General features: G+C 44.2%; 1 protein-coding gene across 1 annotated transcript in view; it reads right to left on the reverse strand.

Moving 5' to 3' along the window:
- Positions 1–3,387: 3,387 nt before the first annotated feature.
- The window catches only part of LOC115194085 (RPE-retinal G protein-coupled receptor-like), a 38,955-nt gene continuing 22,942 nt past the window's right edge, over positions 3,388–19,400 (reverse strand). The window contains exons 4-7 of the mRNA XM_029753435.1: positions 15,945–16,098; positions 11,518–11,635; positions 4,111–4,224; positions 3,388–3,622 (exon numbers count right to left, since the gene is read on the reverse strand). Coding sequence (XP_029609295.1) covers positions 3,479–3,622; positions 4,111–4,224; positions 11,518–11,635; positions 15,945–16,098 — 530 coding nt within the window. The 3' untranslated portion in view covers positions 3,388–3,478. The remainder of the gene's footprint in view (positions 3,623–4,110; positions 4,225–11,517; positions 11,636–15,944; positions 16,099–19,400) is intronic.

The raw sequence follows: 19,400 nt of genomic DNA on the forward strand, positions 1-19,400 counted from the left end.
TGTTCTTCGTCAGAATGCACTCCCAGGACTTCTACTTCAATAACAAATGTTGGTTTGGTTACAAATAATCCATAGTTATATCCCAATAGCGGCGTTTTGTTCGTGCGTTCAAGACACTATCCAAAGGGTAAAGAAGGGTGACGCACCCGACGCTTTTCGTGACAAAAAATGTCAAAATATTCCATTACCGTACTTCGAAGCATGTCAACCGCTGTTTAAAATCAATTTTTATGCTTGTTTTTTAAAATATTTTTATCTCGTAAAAAAGCGATAGTATTCCGACCGGGAGTCGTTGTTTTCTTCAAAGAGAGAGAAAGTAAACATGGTGTCGGCTCGTGCACGCGCCTCCAGTCTCATTGTCCTCAGATCGACCACTATCCAAATGTGCTAATGTTTTTCAGCCATGGCCTGCAAAGCCACCATTCATCGTTCTGGCGCCTTCTGAGAGCCTATGGGAGCGTTAGAAAATGTCACGTTATGCCAGAGATCCCCTGTTTTGGTTAGAGATGATCAAGAAGGCCAAGAAATAGTCAGAGAGAGCACTTCCTGTTTGGAATCTTCTCAGGTTTTGGCCTGCCAAATGAGTTCTGTTATACTCACAGACACCATTCAAACAGTTTTAGAAACTTTAGGGTGTTTTCTATCCAAATCAAACAATTATATGCATATTCTCATTACTGGGCAGGAGTAGTAACCAGATTAAATCGGGTACGTTTTTTATCCGGCCGTGCAAATACTGCCCCCTATCCCCAACAGGTTAACAAAATGTGGAAAAAGTCGAAGGGTCTGAATATTTTCCAAATGCACTTTATGCTTGAAAGTCTGGAGATCCTAAACATGTTTATGTTAACTACTGGTCAATTTCTCACTGGTCCATAGTGTATGGCCACCAATCAACTTATTACCTCATCATTGTTATTCTTTATTGTAGCTATCTGATCCCCCATACTATTTTATCTTTCCCATGAAAGTATTGTGTGCATTCTTACTTTTCCGAGCATCAACCATCAGTAACGGTATATTGATTATCTGATAATCAGTTTTGTTATATGTTTCTTCGACCTATTGTCCAACATGATCTCACAATGACACCTAAGTAACACTGAAAACTACTGTGCCATTTTACTACAGTATTGAGGTAATAATGTTGAAGAGGCAACACATATTAACCGAAGCTGGTTGCTAAACTTTACTGTACTGTACTCTCCACGTAACCTGAATCATACATACAGTACAAATCTAGGAGTTGGGTGGAATGAATGGGTCCCAAACACTAACTTTTGCTCTTTAATTATAATCAGTTAATGTCAAGGAACATCATCTCAGTAACATCACCTTAATCAATGCCATGTGTGATTGTCTAATGCCACATTTGGCACATCATAATCAATGTGATTGCTTACTTTCACTGACCAGTTATAACTTGTGTGAACAGTTATAACATATCAACAATTAAAATCTGTATTTCTATATTAGTAGTTTACTTTCTAAAATGAATGATGTGATAACAAAACAAAGACTGAATAACTTCTATGTTATTTCTGGCTTTGAAACTAAGCCTGGAGGTGAGAAGAGCACGTACAATAAATCACTTTTTCTTATGATATCAAGGTGGCTGGTAGAATTTTTTTTCATGAAAAGCACCATTGTTGGTAGGATTACAGAGTGTTGCTGATTTACTGCTTGGTAGCTCAACCAGGACCTTTGCCCGTTATAGCCTACAAAGCAAGATTGGAATGCCCAATCTATGGATGACCATTATAGAGCTACATTGGGACTAGAGCTAATAAGGGATTTCTGTCTGGCAATTTCTACTCTTTACATTAACTTATCCAGCTTCAAAGGAATGCAATGTAGTATCATGTTTGATGAATGAAAATATCGATAACACTATGCTAAAGCCAGCAAGTATGATGCTCTTTGATGTGGTTATAATGTATTGTTATAGCAAGAGTTGTTATACGCATGTACAGTATGAACCATTATAATCCGTGCTTGGGCAGGAGCTCACTGGAGTTAAGTACCGGCACCTCAAATGTTTTACTGCTAGAGTTCCTGCAATTCTTATAGAATATTAGGGCAAAAGTATTGTGGCGTTTCTGCACCAAAATATAAACAGTGCCGGCAAACAAAATGAGCACCGGCACATATTTCAGTCCAAGTCAAGCACTGATTATGTCTTATTACCATATCATAATACTAAATAACAGCGACATAATGTATTATAATAAGACATCATAAAGGCTTGTACATGCACATAACAAGCAGCAGACTAAAGTAAAGTGTTACAAAATGATCTATTTATTCCATGGAGAGGAAATATGTTCTAGGCTATTTAAGCTGGACGGGAATTAATCATTATACCTGCAGACTTACGTAAAGTGTTACCAAATTATCTATTTTAGTCCATGGAGATTAAATATGTTGTAGGTTATTTTAGCTGGACAGGAATTAATAATTTATATAATAATATAAAATATTAATATCTAATTTCGAATAATATATTTTTTGCCCAAGTCAACAACAGGCTTGAAATGTAATAACTGTAACAACTGCTTATCATTTAAAGCTTAACATTTTCACAACATTGAACAACGTAGGAGCCATGGGCATGATGTATCTACTGCAAACAGTCCATCCTAAACTAGAGTGTGTATCATGACACAAGGCGAGACCCAGATGCAGACACAGGAGGCAGATGGTTGGAGTCTTACAATATTTAATAATCCAATAGGGTAAGGCAAGAGAATGGTCATGGACAGGCAAAAGGGTCAAAACCAGTTCAGAGTTCAAAAAGCACCGAAGGGCAGGCAGAATCAAGGTCAGGGCAGGCAGGAGGATCAGGAAGGCGGGAAAGTAGTCCAGTCAGGCAGGGTTCAAAACTGGGAAGACTATCAAAAAGAGAATAGGAAAAGGAGAACGGGAAAAACACGCTGTTTGACTTGACAAACATACAAGATGAACTGGCACAGAGAAACAGGAAACAAAGGGATAAATACACTGGGGAAAATAAGCGACACCTGGAGGGGGTGGAGACAATCACAAGGACAGGTGAAACAGATCAGGGCATGACAATGTGAACATAAAATACATCCCAATGTCACAACAAACACCACAACATCACTCCACGTTAACCCCTGACTAAAATGTCACACACACACACACAAATACAATAAGGTGAAGTCCAGGTCTATTGACATGAATGAATCCACGACTACGTTCGTACCTGTTAGAAAACCACAAGGACAGATTGTTTGGGGCGGCAGGTAGCCTAGTGGTTAGAGCATTGGGCCAGTAACCGAAATGTTGCTAGATCAACTCCCCGAGCTGACAAGGTAAAAATCTGTTGTTCTACCCCTGAACAAGGCAGTTTAACCCACTGTTCCTAGGCTGTCATTGTAAATAAGAATTTGTTCTTAACTGACTTGCCTGGTTAAATAAATGAAAAAAATGTGTATGTGATTGTCGCATGCTTAGTTTATTTGGACTTGTTGTCAATTTGATGCACTTCAATCTTTTCCCCAGTAAGGAACTGCCAGATGCCTCCTCTGTAGTTCTCATTGCCCAGGGCATACAGGAAAACGTTGAAGGTGGGAGAGGTCTTTGCCAGAATAGGAGCCAGCTACAAACACAAAGCCAAACAGAGCAATGTCAATGTCTCAGTACTGGCAAGTTCAAAAAGGTGGTACATATTTGTGTCAAAGTACTTTACAGCAAGTTTGATAAAATATAGATACATATAGAGGGCTTGATTGACTCGGTTGGAGTATGATATTTGGCACACCAGAGTTGTGAGCTTGATTCCTGCATGGGCCATTGCACTACACAAGTAGTGTAATGGCCCCTTTGGGGACCAAAGTACCATTAGTTAGATCATCAAGCAGTGCAATTAATGGCTACTATATTACACAGAAACCCACAGTATTGTATTTGCTTTAGGGTGTTTGTGTATTTGGTAAATGGTTTAAAAGACTTTTGGCATACACAAAGTAATATGACCTTGAGAAATCTATATGTGGTCCACTGTTAGATTAGATGTTTGTGTGTGTGTGCAAGCATTTGTGTGTGCACATGTGTGTGTGTGTGCGCGCACGTGTGTATTGTCCTCACCATCCTTATCTTGGGAGAGACCAGGTTGGCATTCTCAACAGCAGCGTAAAAGGCCAGGACTCCATAGGGTCCCCAGCAAAACAAAAATGTCTTCAGGGGAGTGGCAGTGTTGAACTGTAGAGAGAGGGCAGTGTTATTACTTATTTCCATCACCATTGATTTAATAGGTTCCTCTATGTTTGCTTTGGTAATGTATGTGGTTACACTCTCCATTCAAATAAAGCCATTTGAATTAATTAGAGAGAGAGAGAGGAGAGGGAGAACAGTGTAAGGGGAAGTAGAAGGAGAGGAAAGGGGTGAAAGAAAAGAGGAGAGGGAGGGAGAGAGAAAGGATTGTTACTGTTCGACAATGAATATTGGAAGAAAGAGCAAAAAAATGTCTCGGGTCATGGGGCTTACATGCATGTGACGGCCTGGTCATAAGCCTGGGATAACGGCTGGGATAAAAACACAATATCTGGCTTACCATCATTTCATAATCAACTCAACTCAGAGTTCTGCTTGTAAACAAAGACATAATGCACCAAAACACGTACACAGTAAAACGTTGTTCACTGACCATTCAGAGTAATCCCATGTTTCATACTTATACTACACTATACTTAGGGTATGTGTTCTTTTTGAGTACAAATGATGCAAAGACTGCAATGCCACTTACCATGTATACAACCTTTGTATCCATACAGGAATGTTAATGACGTGGTTGTTTACAGTGTTGTAGACCTTCCTAGCAGAAACCCAACACTGGGGCATCTGAGAGGAGAGGGGGCGTTGCTTTCTGTGTTTTGTGTTTCCAAAGTAATAATGGCGTGATTTGTGCATTTGAGTTATTGGACACTCTTTGAAAGTGTGGCCTTGTGTGTGTGTGTGTATGTATGAGAGAGAGCAAGAGAGCGTGAGACAGAGAGAGACAAAGAGAGAACATATATGTTTTCCCCTTTCTGTAATCAGTATTACTGTTATTTATTTTTTTACTGTTATTGTTGATGTGGCTTTATCATTCATGCTAATAAAGCTTATCTGAGAGAGCGAGAGCGCGAGAATGTCTGTGTGTGTGATGCTATTTGAAGGTTACATAACAGTAACAGTACTGCCTTAGTGAGACGAGCTTTGTTTCCTGCAGCATAGACGTCGTTGTGCTCCGGCTAGCACAGTGTAAGTCCTAGCTACACCACCATGAGTAATTGGCTTATGTAACATATAGAGGGAGAGGCAACCTGATTCAGTCCCTCCAGTCTCGTGGGACCTAGGGATGTTATGGTCACCGGGCAGTCGTGATTCATGACCGCAGTCAAATTCCACGTGATCGTTTAGTCAAGCTCTGATGTTGCTGATGGTCATTAGCAGCCTACCAAACTTGCTAACCTCCTGGTACTCAGCACTCTATTGTCCCTCTAATCCCTCTGACATCAATGCCAATGCAATCGAAAATCAAATTAAACACTTCATGAGAGCCCATGAGCTCATGTTGCGCAACATTTCTATAGGCTATGACATTGTTTTCTCACTCAGAGTTTTGATGGCCTTTATTAAAGAGGAGGAGGATCCCATCAGGTTTCTATAATCTAGCCCTACTATATTTATTCCTCAACTTTGCTAATATTAAGCACATTGCTTCACTTTACAACAGGAGTATAGCCTACCTGGCTGGCATGAAAATGAATCATGGAAAAAGCGTCCTCCATTCGCTATTTAAGGGCATAGACAACATGTCATTCACTTGTGAATGATGTATTATCACTGAATGATACCCATCGTGTACACTGTCAAGTGTCTTCACTGACATTTTCAACCTCTCCCTGACCAAGTCTATAATACCTACATGTTTCAAGCAGACCACCATAGTCCCTGTGCCCAAGGAAGGTAACCTGCCTCAATGATTCCCGCCCCGTGGCACTCACGTCGGTAGCCATGAAGTGCACTGAAAGGCTGGTCATGGCTCACATCAACAGCATCCTCCCGGACACCCTAGACCCACTCCAATTCGCATACCGCCCCAACAGATCCACAGATGACGCAATCTCAAGCACACTCCAAGCTGCCCTCTCTCACCTGGACAAAAGGTGAGAATGTTGTTCATTGACTACAGCTCAGCATTCAACACCATAGTGCCCACTAAGCTAAAGACTCTGGTACTAAACACCTCCCTCTGCAACTGGATCCTGGACTTCCTGAGGGGCCGCCCCCAGGTGGTAAGAGTAGGCAACAACACGTCTGCCACGCTGATGCTTAACACTGGGGCCCCACAGGGGTGTGTACTTAGGTCCCTCCTGTATTCCCTGTTCACCCACGACTGCGTGGCCAAACACGACTCCAACACCATCATTAGGTTTGGTGACGACAACAGTGGTAGGCCTGATCACCGACAACGATGAGACGGCCTATAGGGAGGAGGTCAGAAAACTGCCAGTGTGGTGCCAGGACAACAACCTCTCCCTCAATGTGAGCAAGACAAAGGAGCTGATGGTGGACTACAGGAAAAGGCGGGCCGAACAGTCCCCCATTAACATCAACGGGGCTGGAGTGGAGCAGGTTGAGTGTTTCAAGTTCCTTGGTGTCCACATCACCAACGGACTATCATGGTCCAAACATACCAAGACAGTTGTGAAGAGGGCATGACAAAACCTTTTCCCCCTCAGGAGACTGAAAAGATTTGGCATGGGTCCCCAGATCCTCAAAAGATTCTACAGCACCATCGAAAGCATCCTGACCGGTTGCATCACCGCCTGGTATGGCAACTGCTCAGCATCTGACCATAAGGCGCTACAGAGGGTAGTGCGTACGGCCCAGTACATCACTGGGGCCAAGCTTCCTGCCATCCAGGACCCATACACCAGGTGGTGTTTCTCTGCTACCACACGGCAAGCGTTACCGGAGTGCCAAGTCTAGGACCAAAACGCTCCTCAACAGCTTCTACCCCCAAGCCATAAGGCTGCTATACAATTACTAAAATCACCACTGGGCAAATTACATTGACCCCCCCTCCCTTTTGTACACTGCTGCTACTTGCTGTTTATTATCTATGCATAGTCACTTCATACCCACCTACATGTACAAATTACCTCAACTAACCTGTACCCCTGCACACTGACTCAGTACCGGTGTCCCCTGTATATAGCCTCGTTATTCTTATTGTGTTACTGTTTATTATCGCTTTTTATTTTAGTCTACTTGGTAAATATTTTCTTAACTCTTCTTGAACTGTACTGTTGGGTTAAGGGCTTGTAAGTAAGCATTTCACAGTAAAGTCTACACTTGTTGTATTCGGCGCATGTGACAAATAAAGTTTGATTTGATGGCAAGAAACAGTGCATGCCTATTTTTCTCTACTTTTTCAAATTGTAGTCACACAGGAGTATCCTAGCCCATAGAGGCCAATATATTTATGTTTGTATCATAAATAAAGTGGCCAAATTTCTTACAAGCACATTAATCCGCTTTACAACCGGTGTAGAGTCTAACTGGCATACATAGGCAGTGTGTGAGTGTCAAGGTTGGGGGAGATAATTTTCACCATAAAATGACCTTTATAATAAAGCATTGCATGCATAATCGCATTTGCGGTCAACCTCGAGAATGGTGTTTTCCTACTAATTTATTGCATTTTGGAACATTCGCGCTTATAGCCTACTGCCGTGTCTGTATTGCTGCACTTATAATGTGAAGAAATAGCCTAAGAGTTTATCAACATTTTAAGTTCTGATCTGTTGCATCAGCCTCATTGCTTTTAAAAGGTTTTTTGATGCGAGTGGTTATATTCATCTGGGATCTATCGCATCCCACATTTACACCTGGATCTTGCAGCTAAGCTAGCTGCTATCCAAGTGACTATTGGCTAATGTCGGTCCCGGAGCAAACATCAATTATTCCGGAGCTAGCCAGCTGAAGAGTTCCATCAGCCACTCCTGGGCTACAATCACCTATCCGGACCCGTTTTACTGCCGATGCCGAGCCCCACCGGGCCTTCACGACTGGACTACCGACGTTATAGCCTTCCCTGTAGCTCAGTTGGTAGAGCATGGTGTTTACAACACCAGGGTTGTGGGTTAGATTCCCACGGGGGGCCAGCACAGAAAAAAAAAAGTATGATATGTATGAAATTGTATGAAATGTATGCATTCACTACTGCAAGTCGCTCTGGATAAGAGCGTCTGCTAAATGACTAAAATGTAAGCTGTCTTATCGGCTGCTATCTGAATAGGTCTATCGGACAATTTTCTTGGGCCACTATAACTATTTTGGTCCCCTCTACCACACGGAACCCCACTAATCTACCGACGGAAATGCACGAGGTGGCTAAAAACAGACCATCTTCTGCCAGCTTGCTACCCATGGACCAGCTAGCTGTCTGAATCGCCGTGACCCCAACCAACCGCACTACTCACTGGACCCTTATGATGACTCGGCTAAACATGCCTCTCCTCCATGTCAATATGCCTTGTCCATTGCTGTTTTGGTTAGTGTTTATTGGCTTATTTCACTGTAGAGCCTCTAGCCCTGCTCATTATACCTTATCCAACCTCTCAGTTCCACCACCCACACATGCGATGACATCACCTGGATTCAATGATGTTTCTAGAGACAATATCTCTCTCATCATCACTCAATGCCTAGGTTTACCTCCACTGTATTCACATCCTACCATACCTTTGTCTGTACATTATACCTTGAAGCTATTTTATCGCCCCAAGAAACCTGCTCCTTTTACTCTCTGTTACGGACGTCCTAGACGACCAATTCTCATAGCTTTTAGCCGTACCCTTATCCAACTCCTCTGGCGATGTAGAGGTGAATCCAGGCCCTGCAGTGCCTAGCTCCACTCCTATTCCCCAGGCGCTCTCTTTTGATGACTTATGTAACCGTAATAGCCTTGGTTTCATGCATGTTAACATTAGAAGCCTTCTCCCTAAGTTTGTTTTATTCACTGCTTTAGCACACTCTGCCAACCCGGATGTCCTAGCCATGTCTGAATCCTGGCTTAGGAAGACCACCAGACGAGCTTCAATGCCATACAACTCTCCTTCCGTGGCCTCCAACTGCTTTTAAATACAAGTAAAACTAAATGCATGCTCTTCAACCGATCGCTACCTGCACCTGCCTGTCCGTCCAGCATCACTACTATGGACGGTTCTGAATTAGAATATGTGGACAACCACAAATACCTAGCTGTCTGGTTAGACTGTAAACTCTCCTTCCAGACTCACATCAAACATCTCCAATCCAAAGTTAAATCTAGAATTGGCTTCCTATTTCACAACAAAGCATCCTTCACTTATGCTGCCAAACATACCCTCGTAAAACTGACCATCCTACCGATCCTCGACTTCGGCGATGTCATTTACAAAATAGCCTCTTGGATGCAGTCTATCACAGTGCCATCCGTTTTGTCACCAAAGCCCCATATGCTACCCACCACTGCGACCTGTACTCTCTCGTTGGCTGGCCCTCGCTTCATACTCGTCGCCAAACCCACTGGCTCCAGGTCATCTACAAGACCCTGCTAGGTAAAGTCCCCCCTTATCTCAGCTCGCTGGTCACCATAGCAGCACCCACCTGTAGCACGCGCTCCAGCAGGTATATTTCACTGGACACCCCCAAAGCCAATTCCTCCTTCGGCCGCCTCTCCTTCCAGTTCTCTGCTGCCAATGACTGGAACGAACTACAAAAATCTCTGAAACTGGAAACACTTATCTCCCTCACTAGCTTTAAGCACCAGCTGTCAGAGCAGTTCACAGATCACTGCACCTGTACATAGCCCATCTATAATTTATCCCAAACAACTACCTCTTCCCCTACTGTATTTATTTATTTTGCTCCTTTGCACCCCATTATTTTTATTTCTACTTTGCACTTTCTTCCACTGCAAATCTACCATTCAAGTGTTTTACTTGCTATATTGTATGGACTTCCCAACCATGGCCTTTTTTTGCCTTTACCTCCCTTATCTCACCTCATTTGCTCATATTGTATATAGACTTATTTTCCTACTGTTTTATTGACTGTATGTTTGTTTTACTCCATGTGTAACTCTGTGTTGTTGTATGTGTCAAACTGCTTTGCTTTATCTTGGCAAGGTCGCAATTGTAAATGAGAACTTGTTCTCAACTTGCCTACCTGGTTAAATAAAGGTGAAATAAAAAAAGTTCAAAAAAATCAGGACCTAACATAAGGACAGCAGTTTGCTATTCTGTTCTTCTGAAATAGACAACATTTTCTTCATATCATGTTTCTTTAGATCTGTCTAAATTAAATAATGGATTTGTGATAGTGTAAGCTATATTAACCTGTTATGGATAGGGAGCAGTATTTTCACGGCTGGATAAAAAACGTACCCGATTTAATCTGATTATTACCCCTGCCCAGAAACTAGAATATGCATATAATTATTAGCTTTGGATAGAAAACCCTCCAAAGTTTCTAAAACTGTTTGAATGGTGTCTGTGAGTATAACAGAACTCATTTGGCAGGCCAAAACATGAGAAGATTCTGTTCAGGAAGTACCCTGTCTGACCATTTCTTCCCCTTGTTGATTCTCTCTATCCATTACAAAGGATCTCTGCTGTTACGTGACACTTCCTACGGCTTCCATGGGCCCTCAGAGCCCGGGAAAAAGCTGAATGACGTAATTCAAAGCCCTGGCTGAAACACACGAGCGCTTTTGCTAAGTGGTCTATCAGCAGACAAAAGGCTTAGGCGCGTGCCCGAGTCGACCCCGTGATGTATTTTCTTTCGGCTGTTTACCTAATTGCAGATTCCCGGTCGGAATATTATCGCTTTTTTACGAGAAAAATGGCATAAAAATTGATTTTAAACAGCGGTTGACATGCTTCGAAGTACGGTAATGAAATATTTAGAAATCTTTTGTCACGAAATGTGCCATGCGCACGACCCTTATTTACCATTGGGATAGTGTCTAGAACGCACGAACAAAACGTCGCTGATGGAACATAACTATGGATTATTTTGGACCAAACCTACATTTGTTATTGAAGTAGAAGTCCTGGGAGTGCATTCTGACAAAGAACATCAAAGGTAATGAAACTTTTCTAATAGTAAATCTGATTTTGGTGAGTGCTAAACTTGGTGGGTGTCTAAATAGCTAGCCCTGTGATGCCGGGCTATCTACTGAGAATATTGTAAAATGTGCTTTCACCGAAAAGCTATTTTAAAATCGGACATATCGAGTGCATAGAGGAGTTCTGTATCTATAATTCTTAAGTTTTAAGTTTCCCTATATTTCTGTTATTACAGGCTGTCACTCTGTTATTAGTGGGCCTGCGCAGCAGTCTCGTTGTTGATGAACCTGGCCTGAGTGCAATGGCAACCATGTAGTGTGCTAATACGGTTTAGTAAACGTTGTTAAACTGGAACCTTGTCGTTGTGTTATTTCGAGTTAACACTTCTTACCCTGGGGTTTCCGGTCTTCTTGAATTTCTGGCCGATGGACTTGTAGGAGGTAATGACAACAAAGGTCTGTACGGCCATGTTGAAAATGGCCATGGGGATGAGGTAGGACACATAGTTCCTGTTTAGGAGAAGAGAGAACAGAGGATGTTATGAAACAAGTGTATCTGGGGAGCCAATATGGATGTTTTACACTACAGAAAGAAACAATACTCTGAAAACCATGTACTGTACTAAGGTTGATAGACATGGTAGGGCTGAAGGTTTTGGCAATGATGTACACAACCGTTCAAAAGTTTGGGGTCACTTAGAAATGTCCTTGTTTTCGAAAGAAAAATACATTTTTTGTGCAGTAAAATAACATCAAATTGATCAGAAATACAGTGTAGACATTGTTAATGTTTTAATTGACTATTGTAGCTGGAAACAGCAGATTTTTAATGGAATATCTACATAGGTGTACAGAGGCCCAATGTCAGCATCCATCACTCCTGTGTTCCAATGGCACGTTGTGTTAGCTAATCCAAGTTTATCATTTTAAAAGGCTAATTGATCATTAGAAAACCCTTTTGCAATTCTGTTAGCACAGCTGAAAACTGTTGTCCTGATTCAAGAACCAATAAATCTGGCCTTCTTTAGACTAGTTGAGTATCTGGAGCATCAGCATTTGTGGGTTCAATTACAGGCTCAAAATGACCAGAAACAAAGAACTTTCTTCTGAAATTCGTCAGTCTATTCTTGTTCTGAGAAATGAAGGCTATTCCAATGAGAGAAATTGCCAAGACACTGAAGATCTCGTACAATGCTGTGTACTACTCCCTTCACAGAACAGTGCAAACTGGCTCTAACCAGAATAGAAAGAGGAATGGGAGGCCCCGGTGCACAACTGAGAAAGAGGACAAGTACATTAGAGTGTCTAGTTTGAGAAACAGACACCTCACAAGTCCTCAACTGGCAGCTTCATTAAATAGTACCCGCAAAACACCAGTCTCAACGTCAACAGTGAAGAGGAGACTCCGGGATGCTGGCCTTCTAGGCAGAGTTGGAAAGATAAAGCCATATCTCAGACTGGCAAATAAAAATAAAATATTAAGATGCGCCCGGCGGGCGGGCGACCCCGGCTGCTTCCTGCAGGCGGGCGGCTCCGGCGGCTCCGGACAGGCGGGCGGCTCCGGACAGGCGGGCGGCTACGGCGGCTCCGGACAGACGGGCGGCTCCAGACTGGCGGGCTGCTCCGGCGGCTCCGGACTGGCGGGCAGCTCTGGCGGCTCTGGCCCAGGATTCACCAGGCTGGGGAGACATGCAGGAGGCCTGGTCCTGGGAGGAGGCATAGGATGTACCAGGATGGGGAGACCCACTGGAGGCCTGGTCCTGGGAGGAGGCACAGGATAAACCAGGCTGGAGCGACCCACTGGAGGCCTGGTCCAAGGAGGAGGCACAGGATAAACCGGGCTGTGGGGGAGCACTGGAGTTCTGGTGCGTAGGCTTGCCACCCAAACTCCAGGCTGAATGCCCACTTTTGCCCGGCACGGGCTGAGCGCAGGCTTAGGCCGAACTGAGCCCTCCCAGTGCCCCTAAGACACAGTGCGCAGCGCCGGTGCATGATAGCCTGGACCGAGTCAGCGCACCGGAGACCAGATGCGCTGAGCTGGAACACTCCGACCTGGCTCGATGCCCACTCTCGCATGGCACTTGCGGGGGTCTGGCATGTAGCGCTCCGGGCTATCAACGCATACTGGGGACACCATGCCAGTTACCGCATAACACAGTGCCTGACCAGTACTGCGCTGCCTCCTGTAAGCACGGGGAGTTGGCTCAGGTCTCCAACCTGACTCTGCCACACTCCCCGTGTGCCCCCCCCCAAAAAAATGTTTGGGGCTGCCTCTCGTGCCTGTTACGCTCCCTGGCCTCATACCAGCGCCTCTCAGCTATCGCTGCCTCGATCTCCCCCTGCGGGCGGCGATACTCCCCAGCTTGAGCCCATGGTCCTTTACCGTCCAGTAATTCCTCTCATCTCCACGAGTCCATACTGCCCCTCTCCTGGTGCTTCTCCTTCCTCCGCTGCTTGGTCTGTTTCTTGGTGGGTGATTCTGTAATGGCCGTCGTCATAATGAGACCAAGGTGCAGCGGAGGATGTGTGTTCATCTTAGAAATGTAATAGAAAAAAGAACACTTTACAAAAATAAACCAAAGACGACAGCAAAACAGTCCTGTCAGGAAAAACTCTCAACAGAAAACAATCACCCACAAACCCCAAAGGAAAAACAGGCTGCCTATGTATGACTCCCAATCAGCAACAACGAACTACAGCTGTTCCTGATTGGGAGCCACACACGGCCAACCAAAGAAACAAACCAACATAGAAAAATAAACATAGAACGCCCACCCATGTAACACCCTGGCCTAACCAAAATAGAGAACAAAAACCCCTCTCTATGGCCAGGGCATTACAGACAGCTGCTGCTTAACCTGTTAGGGTATAGGGGGCAGTATTGAGAATTTTTTGAAAAAATATGTGCCCATTTTTAACTGCCTATTACACCAACTCAGAAGCTAGAATATGCATATTATTGTTCAGGTTTGGATAGAAAACACCCTAAAGTTTCTAAAACTGTTTGAATGGTGTCTGTGAGTATAACAGAACTCATTTGGCAGGCAAAACCCTGAGACAGATTCTGACAGGAAGTGGATACCTGATGTGTTGAATTGACTTTAAGCCTATACCATTGAAAAACAAAGGGGGTGAGGAATGTTTTGGCACTTCCTATTGCTTCCACAAGATGTCCCCAGCCTTTACAAAGTGTTTTGAGTCTTCTACAGTGAGATCTGACTGAAGAAGAGCTTTGGAACGGCGATGGCCCATTAGACACCTGGCGCGCGATTTGATGGTGGGTACTCTCATTCCGAAACGTTTTAAAAGAGAACCCAATGGTCCGCCTTGAATTTTATTCATGTTCTGGTTAAAAAAGGCCCTAATGATTTATGCGATACAACGTTTGACATGTTTGAACGAACGTAAATATATTTTTTCCGTTCGTGATGTGAAGTGAAGTCCGGCTGGCTTAGATCATGTGCTACAACACAGAGGTTTTTGGACATAAATGATGAGCTTTTTTGAACAAAACTACATTCGTTATGGACCTGGGATTCTTTGGAAGTGACATCTGATGAAGAGAATCAAAGGTAATGGATTATTTACATAGTATTTTCGATTTTAGATCTCTCCAACATGGCGGTTAGTCTGTATCGCAATGCGTATTTTTCTGGGCGCAGTGCTCAGATTATTGCAAAGTGTGATTTCCCAGTAAGGTTAATTTTAAATCTGGCAAGTCCATTGCGTTCAAGAGATGTAAATCTATAATTCTTTGAATGACAATATAATATTTTACCAATGTTTTCTAATATTAATTAATTATTTTGTTGTCATGACTTGACTGCCGGTATTGGAGGGAAACGATTTCCTGAACATCAACGCCATAGTAAAACGCTGTTTTTAGATATAAATATGAACTTGATAGAACTAAAAATGCATGCATTGTCTAACATAATGTCCTAGGAGTGTCATCTGATGGAGATTGTAAAAGGTTAGTGCATAATTTTAGCTGATTTTATGGTTTTGGTGACGCCTGTCTTTGAATCGACAATACACTACACACAGCTATTGTCAATGTACTCTCCTAACATAACCTAACTTTATGCTTTCCCCGTAAAACCTTTTTGAAATCGGAAAACGTGGTTAGATTAAGGAGATGTTTATCTTTCAAAGGCTGTAAGTTAGTTGTATGTTTGAGAAATTTGAATTTTGACATTTATTTGGTTTCAAATTTGCCGCTCTTGAAATGCACCTGCTGTTGATAGGGTGCGCCACGGGGGGCACGCTAACGTCCCACATAGCCCCAAGAAGTTAAAGCTAGTGAGGGAGGTAAGAGTCTCCAGCTTCAGAGATTTTTGTAGTTCGTTCCAGTCATTGGCAGCAGAGAACTGGAAGGAGAGGCGGCCAAAGGAAGAATTAGCTTTGGGGGTGACCAGTGAGATATACCTGCTGGAGGGCGTGCCTATGTAGATATTCCATAAAAAGAATCTGCCGTTTCCAGCTACAATTGTCATTTACAACATTAACGATAAATACACTGTATTTCTGATCAATTTGATGTTATTTTAATGGACAGAAAATGTGTTTTTCTTTCAAAAACAAGGACATTTCTAAGTGACCCCAAACTTTTGAACAGTAATGTATTTCTGATTTGTATGTGTGTATGACCTGTCTCCCTTGTTGTAGGCCATGTTTTTGTGTATTTGTGTGTGTGTACGCGCGTATGTCTGTCTGCCCATCAATCTGTCTTTTTGCCATTTGTGAAGATGTGTGTGTGTTATCTGTCTCCCTTGCTGTAGTCCATGTGCGTGTGCAGGTATGTGGGTGTGTTCGTTACCTGTCTCCTTTGCTGTAGTCCAGAGTACAGCAGGTTCTGAGGGGTTCGTAGTCATACTCTCCCCAGCCGATGAGGGGCATGGCGGACCAGAAGGCGGTGAACAGCCAGATGAAGATAGTCAGAGTGATGGCACTGCTCCACTGTAGCTTTGTCCCTGATGAGAAGCACAACCATAGAAATACAATGATTAGAATAGATTCTATTTCAATAATGTATTTTTCCCATTTGAATGGAGAGGGAGAGTGTGTGCTGTGCTCTGAGAAATAAATTCTTATTATTGGATTTCTATGAGCACAACACACACCGTTACTCTCCACCATTCCAATGTAAATATGAAATATCCCCTCACCCCCATTGCTTTCCAGGACCACATTCATAAAATAAACAAATGTCATGTCACATTTTACATGTATTTAGGAACTAAAAATGTACTTCAAACTAGATGTGAACGCACAGACCAGTGGAATGCATGTTTTAAGTGTTACAATAAAATGTGTTATTGTGTAATTATTGTATTACTGTGATTTTAACATGTACATTTTTGGTAGGGCAGGACAAGAGGGAATCTCTGAAGAAGTGTGTAACGACTGTCGTGAGAGAGAGTGGACCAAAACGCAGCGTTAGTGTTCATCATATTTAATTAAGGAAGAACACTACAAACAAAACAAGAAAAACCGACAGCCAAACAGTCCTGTCAGGTGAAACACAATGACAGAAACAATTACCCACAAAACCCCAACGGAAAAACATGCACTTATGTGTGACTCCCGATCAACCACAACGAACTTCAGCTGTGCCTGATTGGGAGCCACACACGGCCCAAAACAAAGAAATACAAAAACATAGAAAAAGAACATAGAACGCCCACCCAATGTAACAACCTGGCCTAACCAAAACAAAGAACAAAAAACCCCTCTCTATGGCCAGGGCGTTACAGTACCCCCCCCCCCCCAAGGTGCGGACTCCGGCCGCAAAACCTGACACTGAAGGGGAGGGTCTGGGTGGGCCTTCTTACGGCGGCGGCTCAGGTGCGGGACGTGGCCTCTGCCCCACCCTTGGCGTAGCCCTCTTAGGTGGCGCACCTGGCCGTGCCGAAGGCCTGGTGGGCGACCCTGACTTCGCCCGGCTGGCGGGCGACCCTGGTTGCGCCCGGCTGGCGGACGACCCTGGCTGCGCCCGGCTGGCGGGTGTCCCTTGCTGCACCCGGCTGGCGGGCGGCGATGGCTGCGCCCGGCTGGTGGGCGCCGATGACTGCGCCCGGCTGGCTGACGACCCTGGCTGCGCCCGGCTGGCGGGCGGCGATGGCAGCGCCCGGCTGGCAGGCCACTCTGGCAGATCCGGCACGGCGGGCCACTCTGGCAGATCCGGACCGGCGGGCCGCTCTGGTGGCTCCCGACTGGCGGGCGGATCTGGCGGCTTCTGACTGGCGGGCGGATCTAGCGGCTCCCAACTGGCGGGCGGCTCTGGCGGCTCCCGACTGGGGGGCGGCTATGGCGGCTCCCGACTGGCGGGCGGCTCTGGCGGCTCCCGACTGGCTGGCGGCTCTGGCGGCTCCCGACTGGCGGGTGGCTCTGGCGGCTCCTGACTGGCGGGGGGCTCTGGCGGCTCCGGACTGGCAAGGCTGGGTTGACGCACTAGATGCCTGATGCGTGGGGCTGGTACAGGATTGCCAGTCTGGGCACACGCACCTTAGGGCTAGTGCGGGGAACGGGAACAGGCCGAGTCAGACTGGGCTGACGCACCTCAGGGCTAGTGCGGGGAGCTGGCCTGGGGCTCCATCCTCACCCCGCCAAACTGCCCTTGTGCCCCCCCCAAAAATGTATTGGGGCTGCCTCTCGGGTTCCCTTACCAGCCGTGTTCCCCGGTCCTCGCCAGATATCCTCCGCTGCTTGGTCCTGGTATGGTGGGTAATTCTGTAACGACTGTCGTGAGAGAGAGTGGACCAAAACGCAGCGGAGTTAGTGTTCATCATATTTAATTAAGGAAGAACACTCTACAAACAAAACAAGAAAAACCGACAGCCAAACAGTCCTGTCAGGTGAAACAAAATGACAGAAACAATTACCCACAAAACCCCAACGGAAAAACATGCACTTATGTGTGACTCCCAATCAACCACACCGAACTTCAGCTGTGCCTGATTGGGAGCCACACACGGCCCAAAACAAAGAAATACAAAAACATAGAAAAAGAACATAGAACGCCCACCCAATGTAACACCCTGGCCTAACCAAAATAAAGAACAAAAAAACCCTCTCTATGGCCAGGGCGTTACAAAGTGTTCATAATAAAACCTTTAAAGGGTTGTCTTCATATTTCCTCAATTGTTGCTGTATTTCGTTTCATTGGAGGTAATTCCACAGATTTTATGGTTTCAAATCACAAATTCCATCTGCGACATACCCAAAGAATGAGAAGAGATAAGGGTAATATAATACAATTCATGTTGATCCTTGTCTTGAATTAGGTCTAAGCTCAACATGGTTAATATTGGTTTACTATTTGCTTGAAATACAACAAAACAAAATGCTTCCCATTGGCCAGTTTTTGGCCACATACAGGGCCTAATTAATGCAGGTACTTACCGGGGATGAAAGTAAAACAAATATAAGAACAATATATATATTTATATACTGTGTATATATATATATATTTACATACACACACATATACATACATACACACACAAACATACATACATTACAGTTCAAAAGTTTGGGGTCATTTAGAAATGTCCTTGTTTTCGAAAGAAAAGCACATTTTTTGTCAATTAAAATAACATCAAATTGATCAGAAATACAATGTATGACTATTGTAGCTGGAAACGGCTGATAATTTATGGAATATCTACATAGGCGTACAGAGGCCCATTATCAGTAACCATCACTCCTGTGTTCCAATGGCATGTTGTGTTAGCTAATTCATTTTAATTGATCATTAGAAAACCCTTTTGCAATTATGTTACCACAGCTGAAAACTGTTGTTCTGATTAAAGAAGCAATAAAACTGGCTTTCTTTAGACTAGTTGAGTATCTGGAGCATCAGCATTTGTGGGTTCCATTACAGGCTCAAAATGGCCAAGAAACTGAAGATCTCGTACAACGCTGTGTACTACTCCCTTCACATAACAGTGCAAACTGGCTTTATCCAGAATAGAAGGAGGAGTGGGAGGCCCCGGTGCACAACTGAGCAAGAGGACAAATACATTAGAGTGTCTAGTTTGAGAAACAGACACCTCACAAGTCCTCAACTGGCAGCTTCATTAAATAGTACCCACAAAACATCAGTCTCAACGTCGAGAGAGAGAGAATGGCTGCAGGTAAAGCAGACACCAGATGACCACTAGGGGGTGTGGCAGGAGCAGATGTGACAGTACCCCTCCCTCTACAGGCGCCACCTGGTGCACAACTCGTCTTGTCAGGGTGTGAGGTAGAGGTCGACCGATTATGCTTTTTC

This window comes from Salmo trutta, chromosome 5, assembly GCF_901001165.1.
Source record: "Salmo trutta chromosome 5, fSalTru1.1, whole genome shotgun sequence".
Taxonomy (NCBI): domain Eukaryota; kingdom Metazoa; phylum Chordata; class Actinopteri; order Salmoniformes; family Salmonidae; genus Salmo; species Salmo trutta.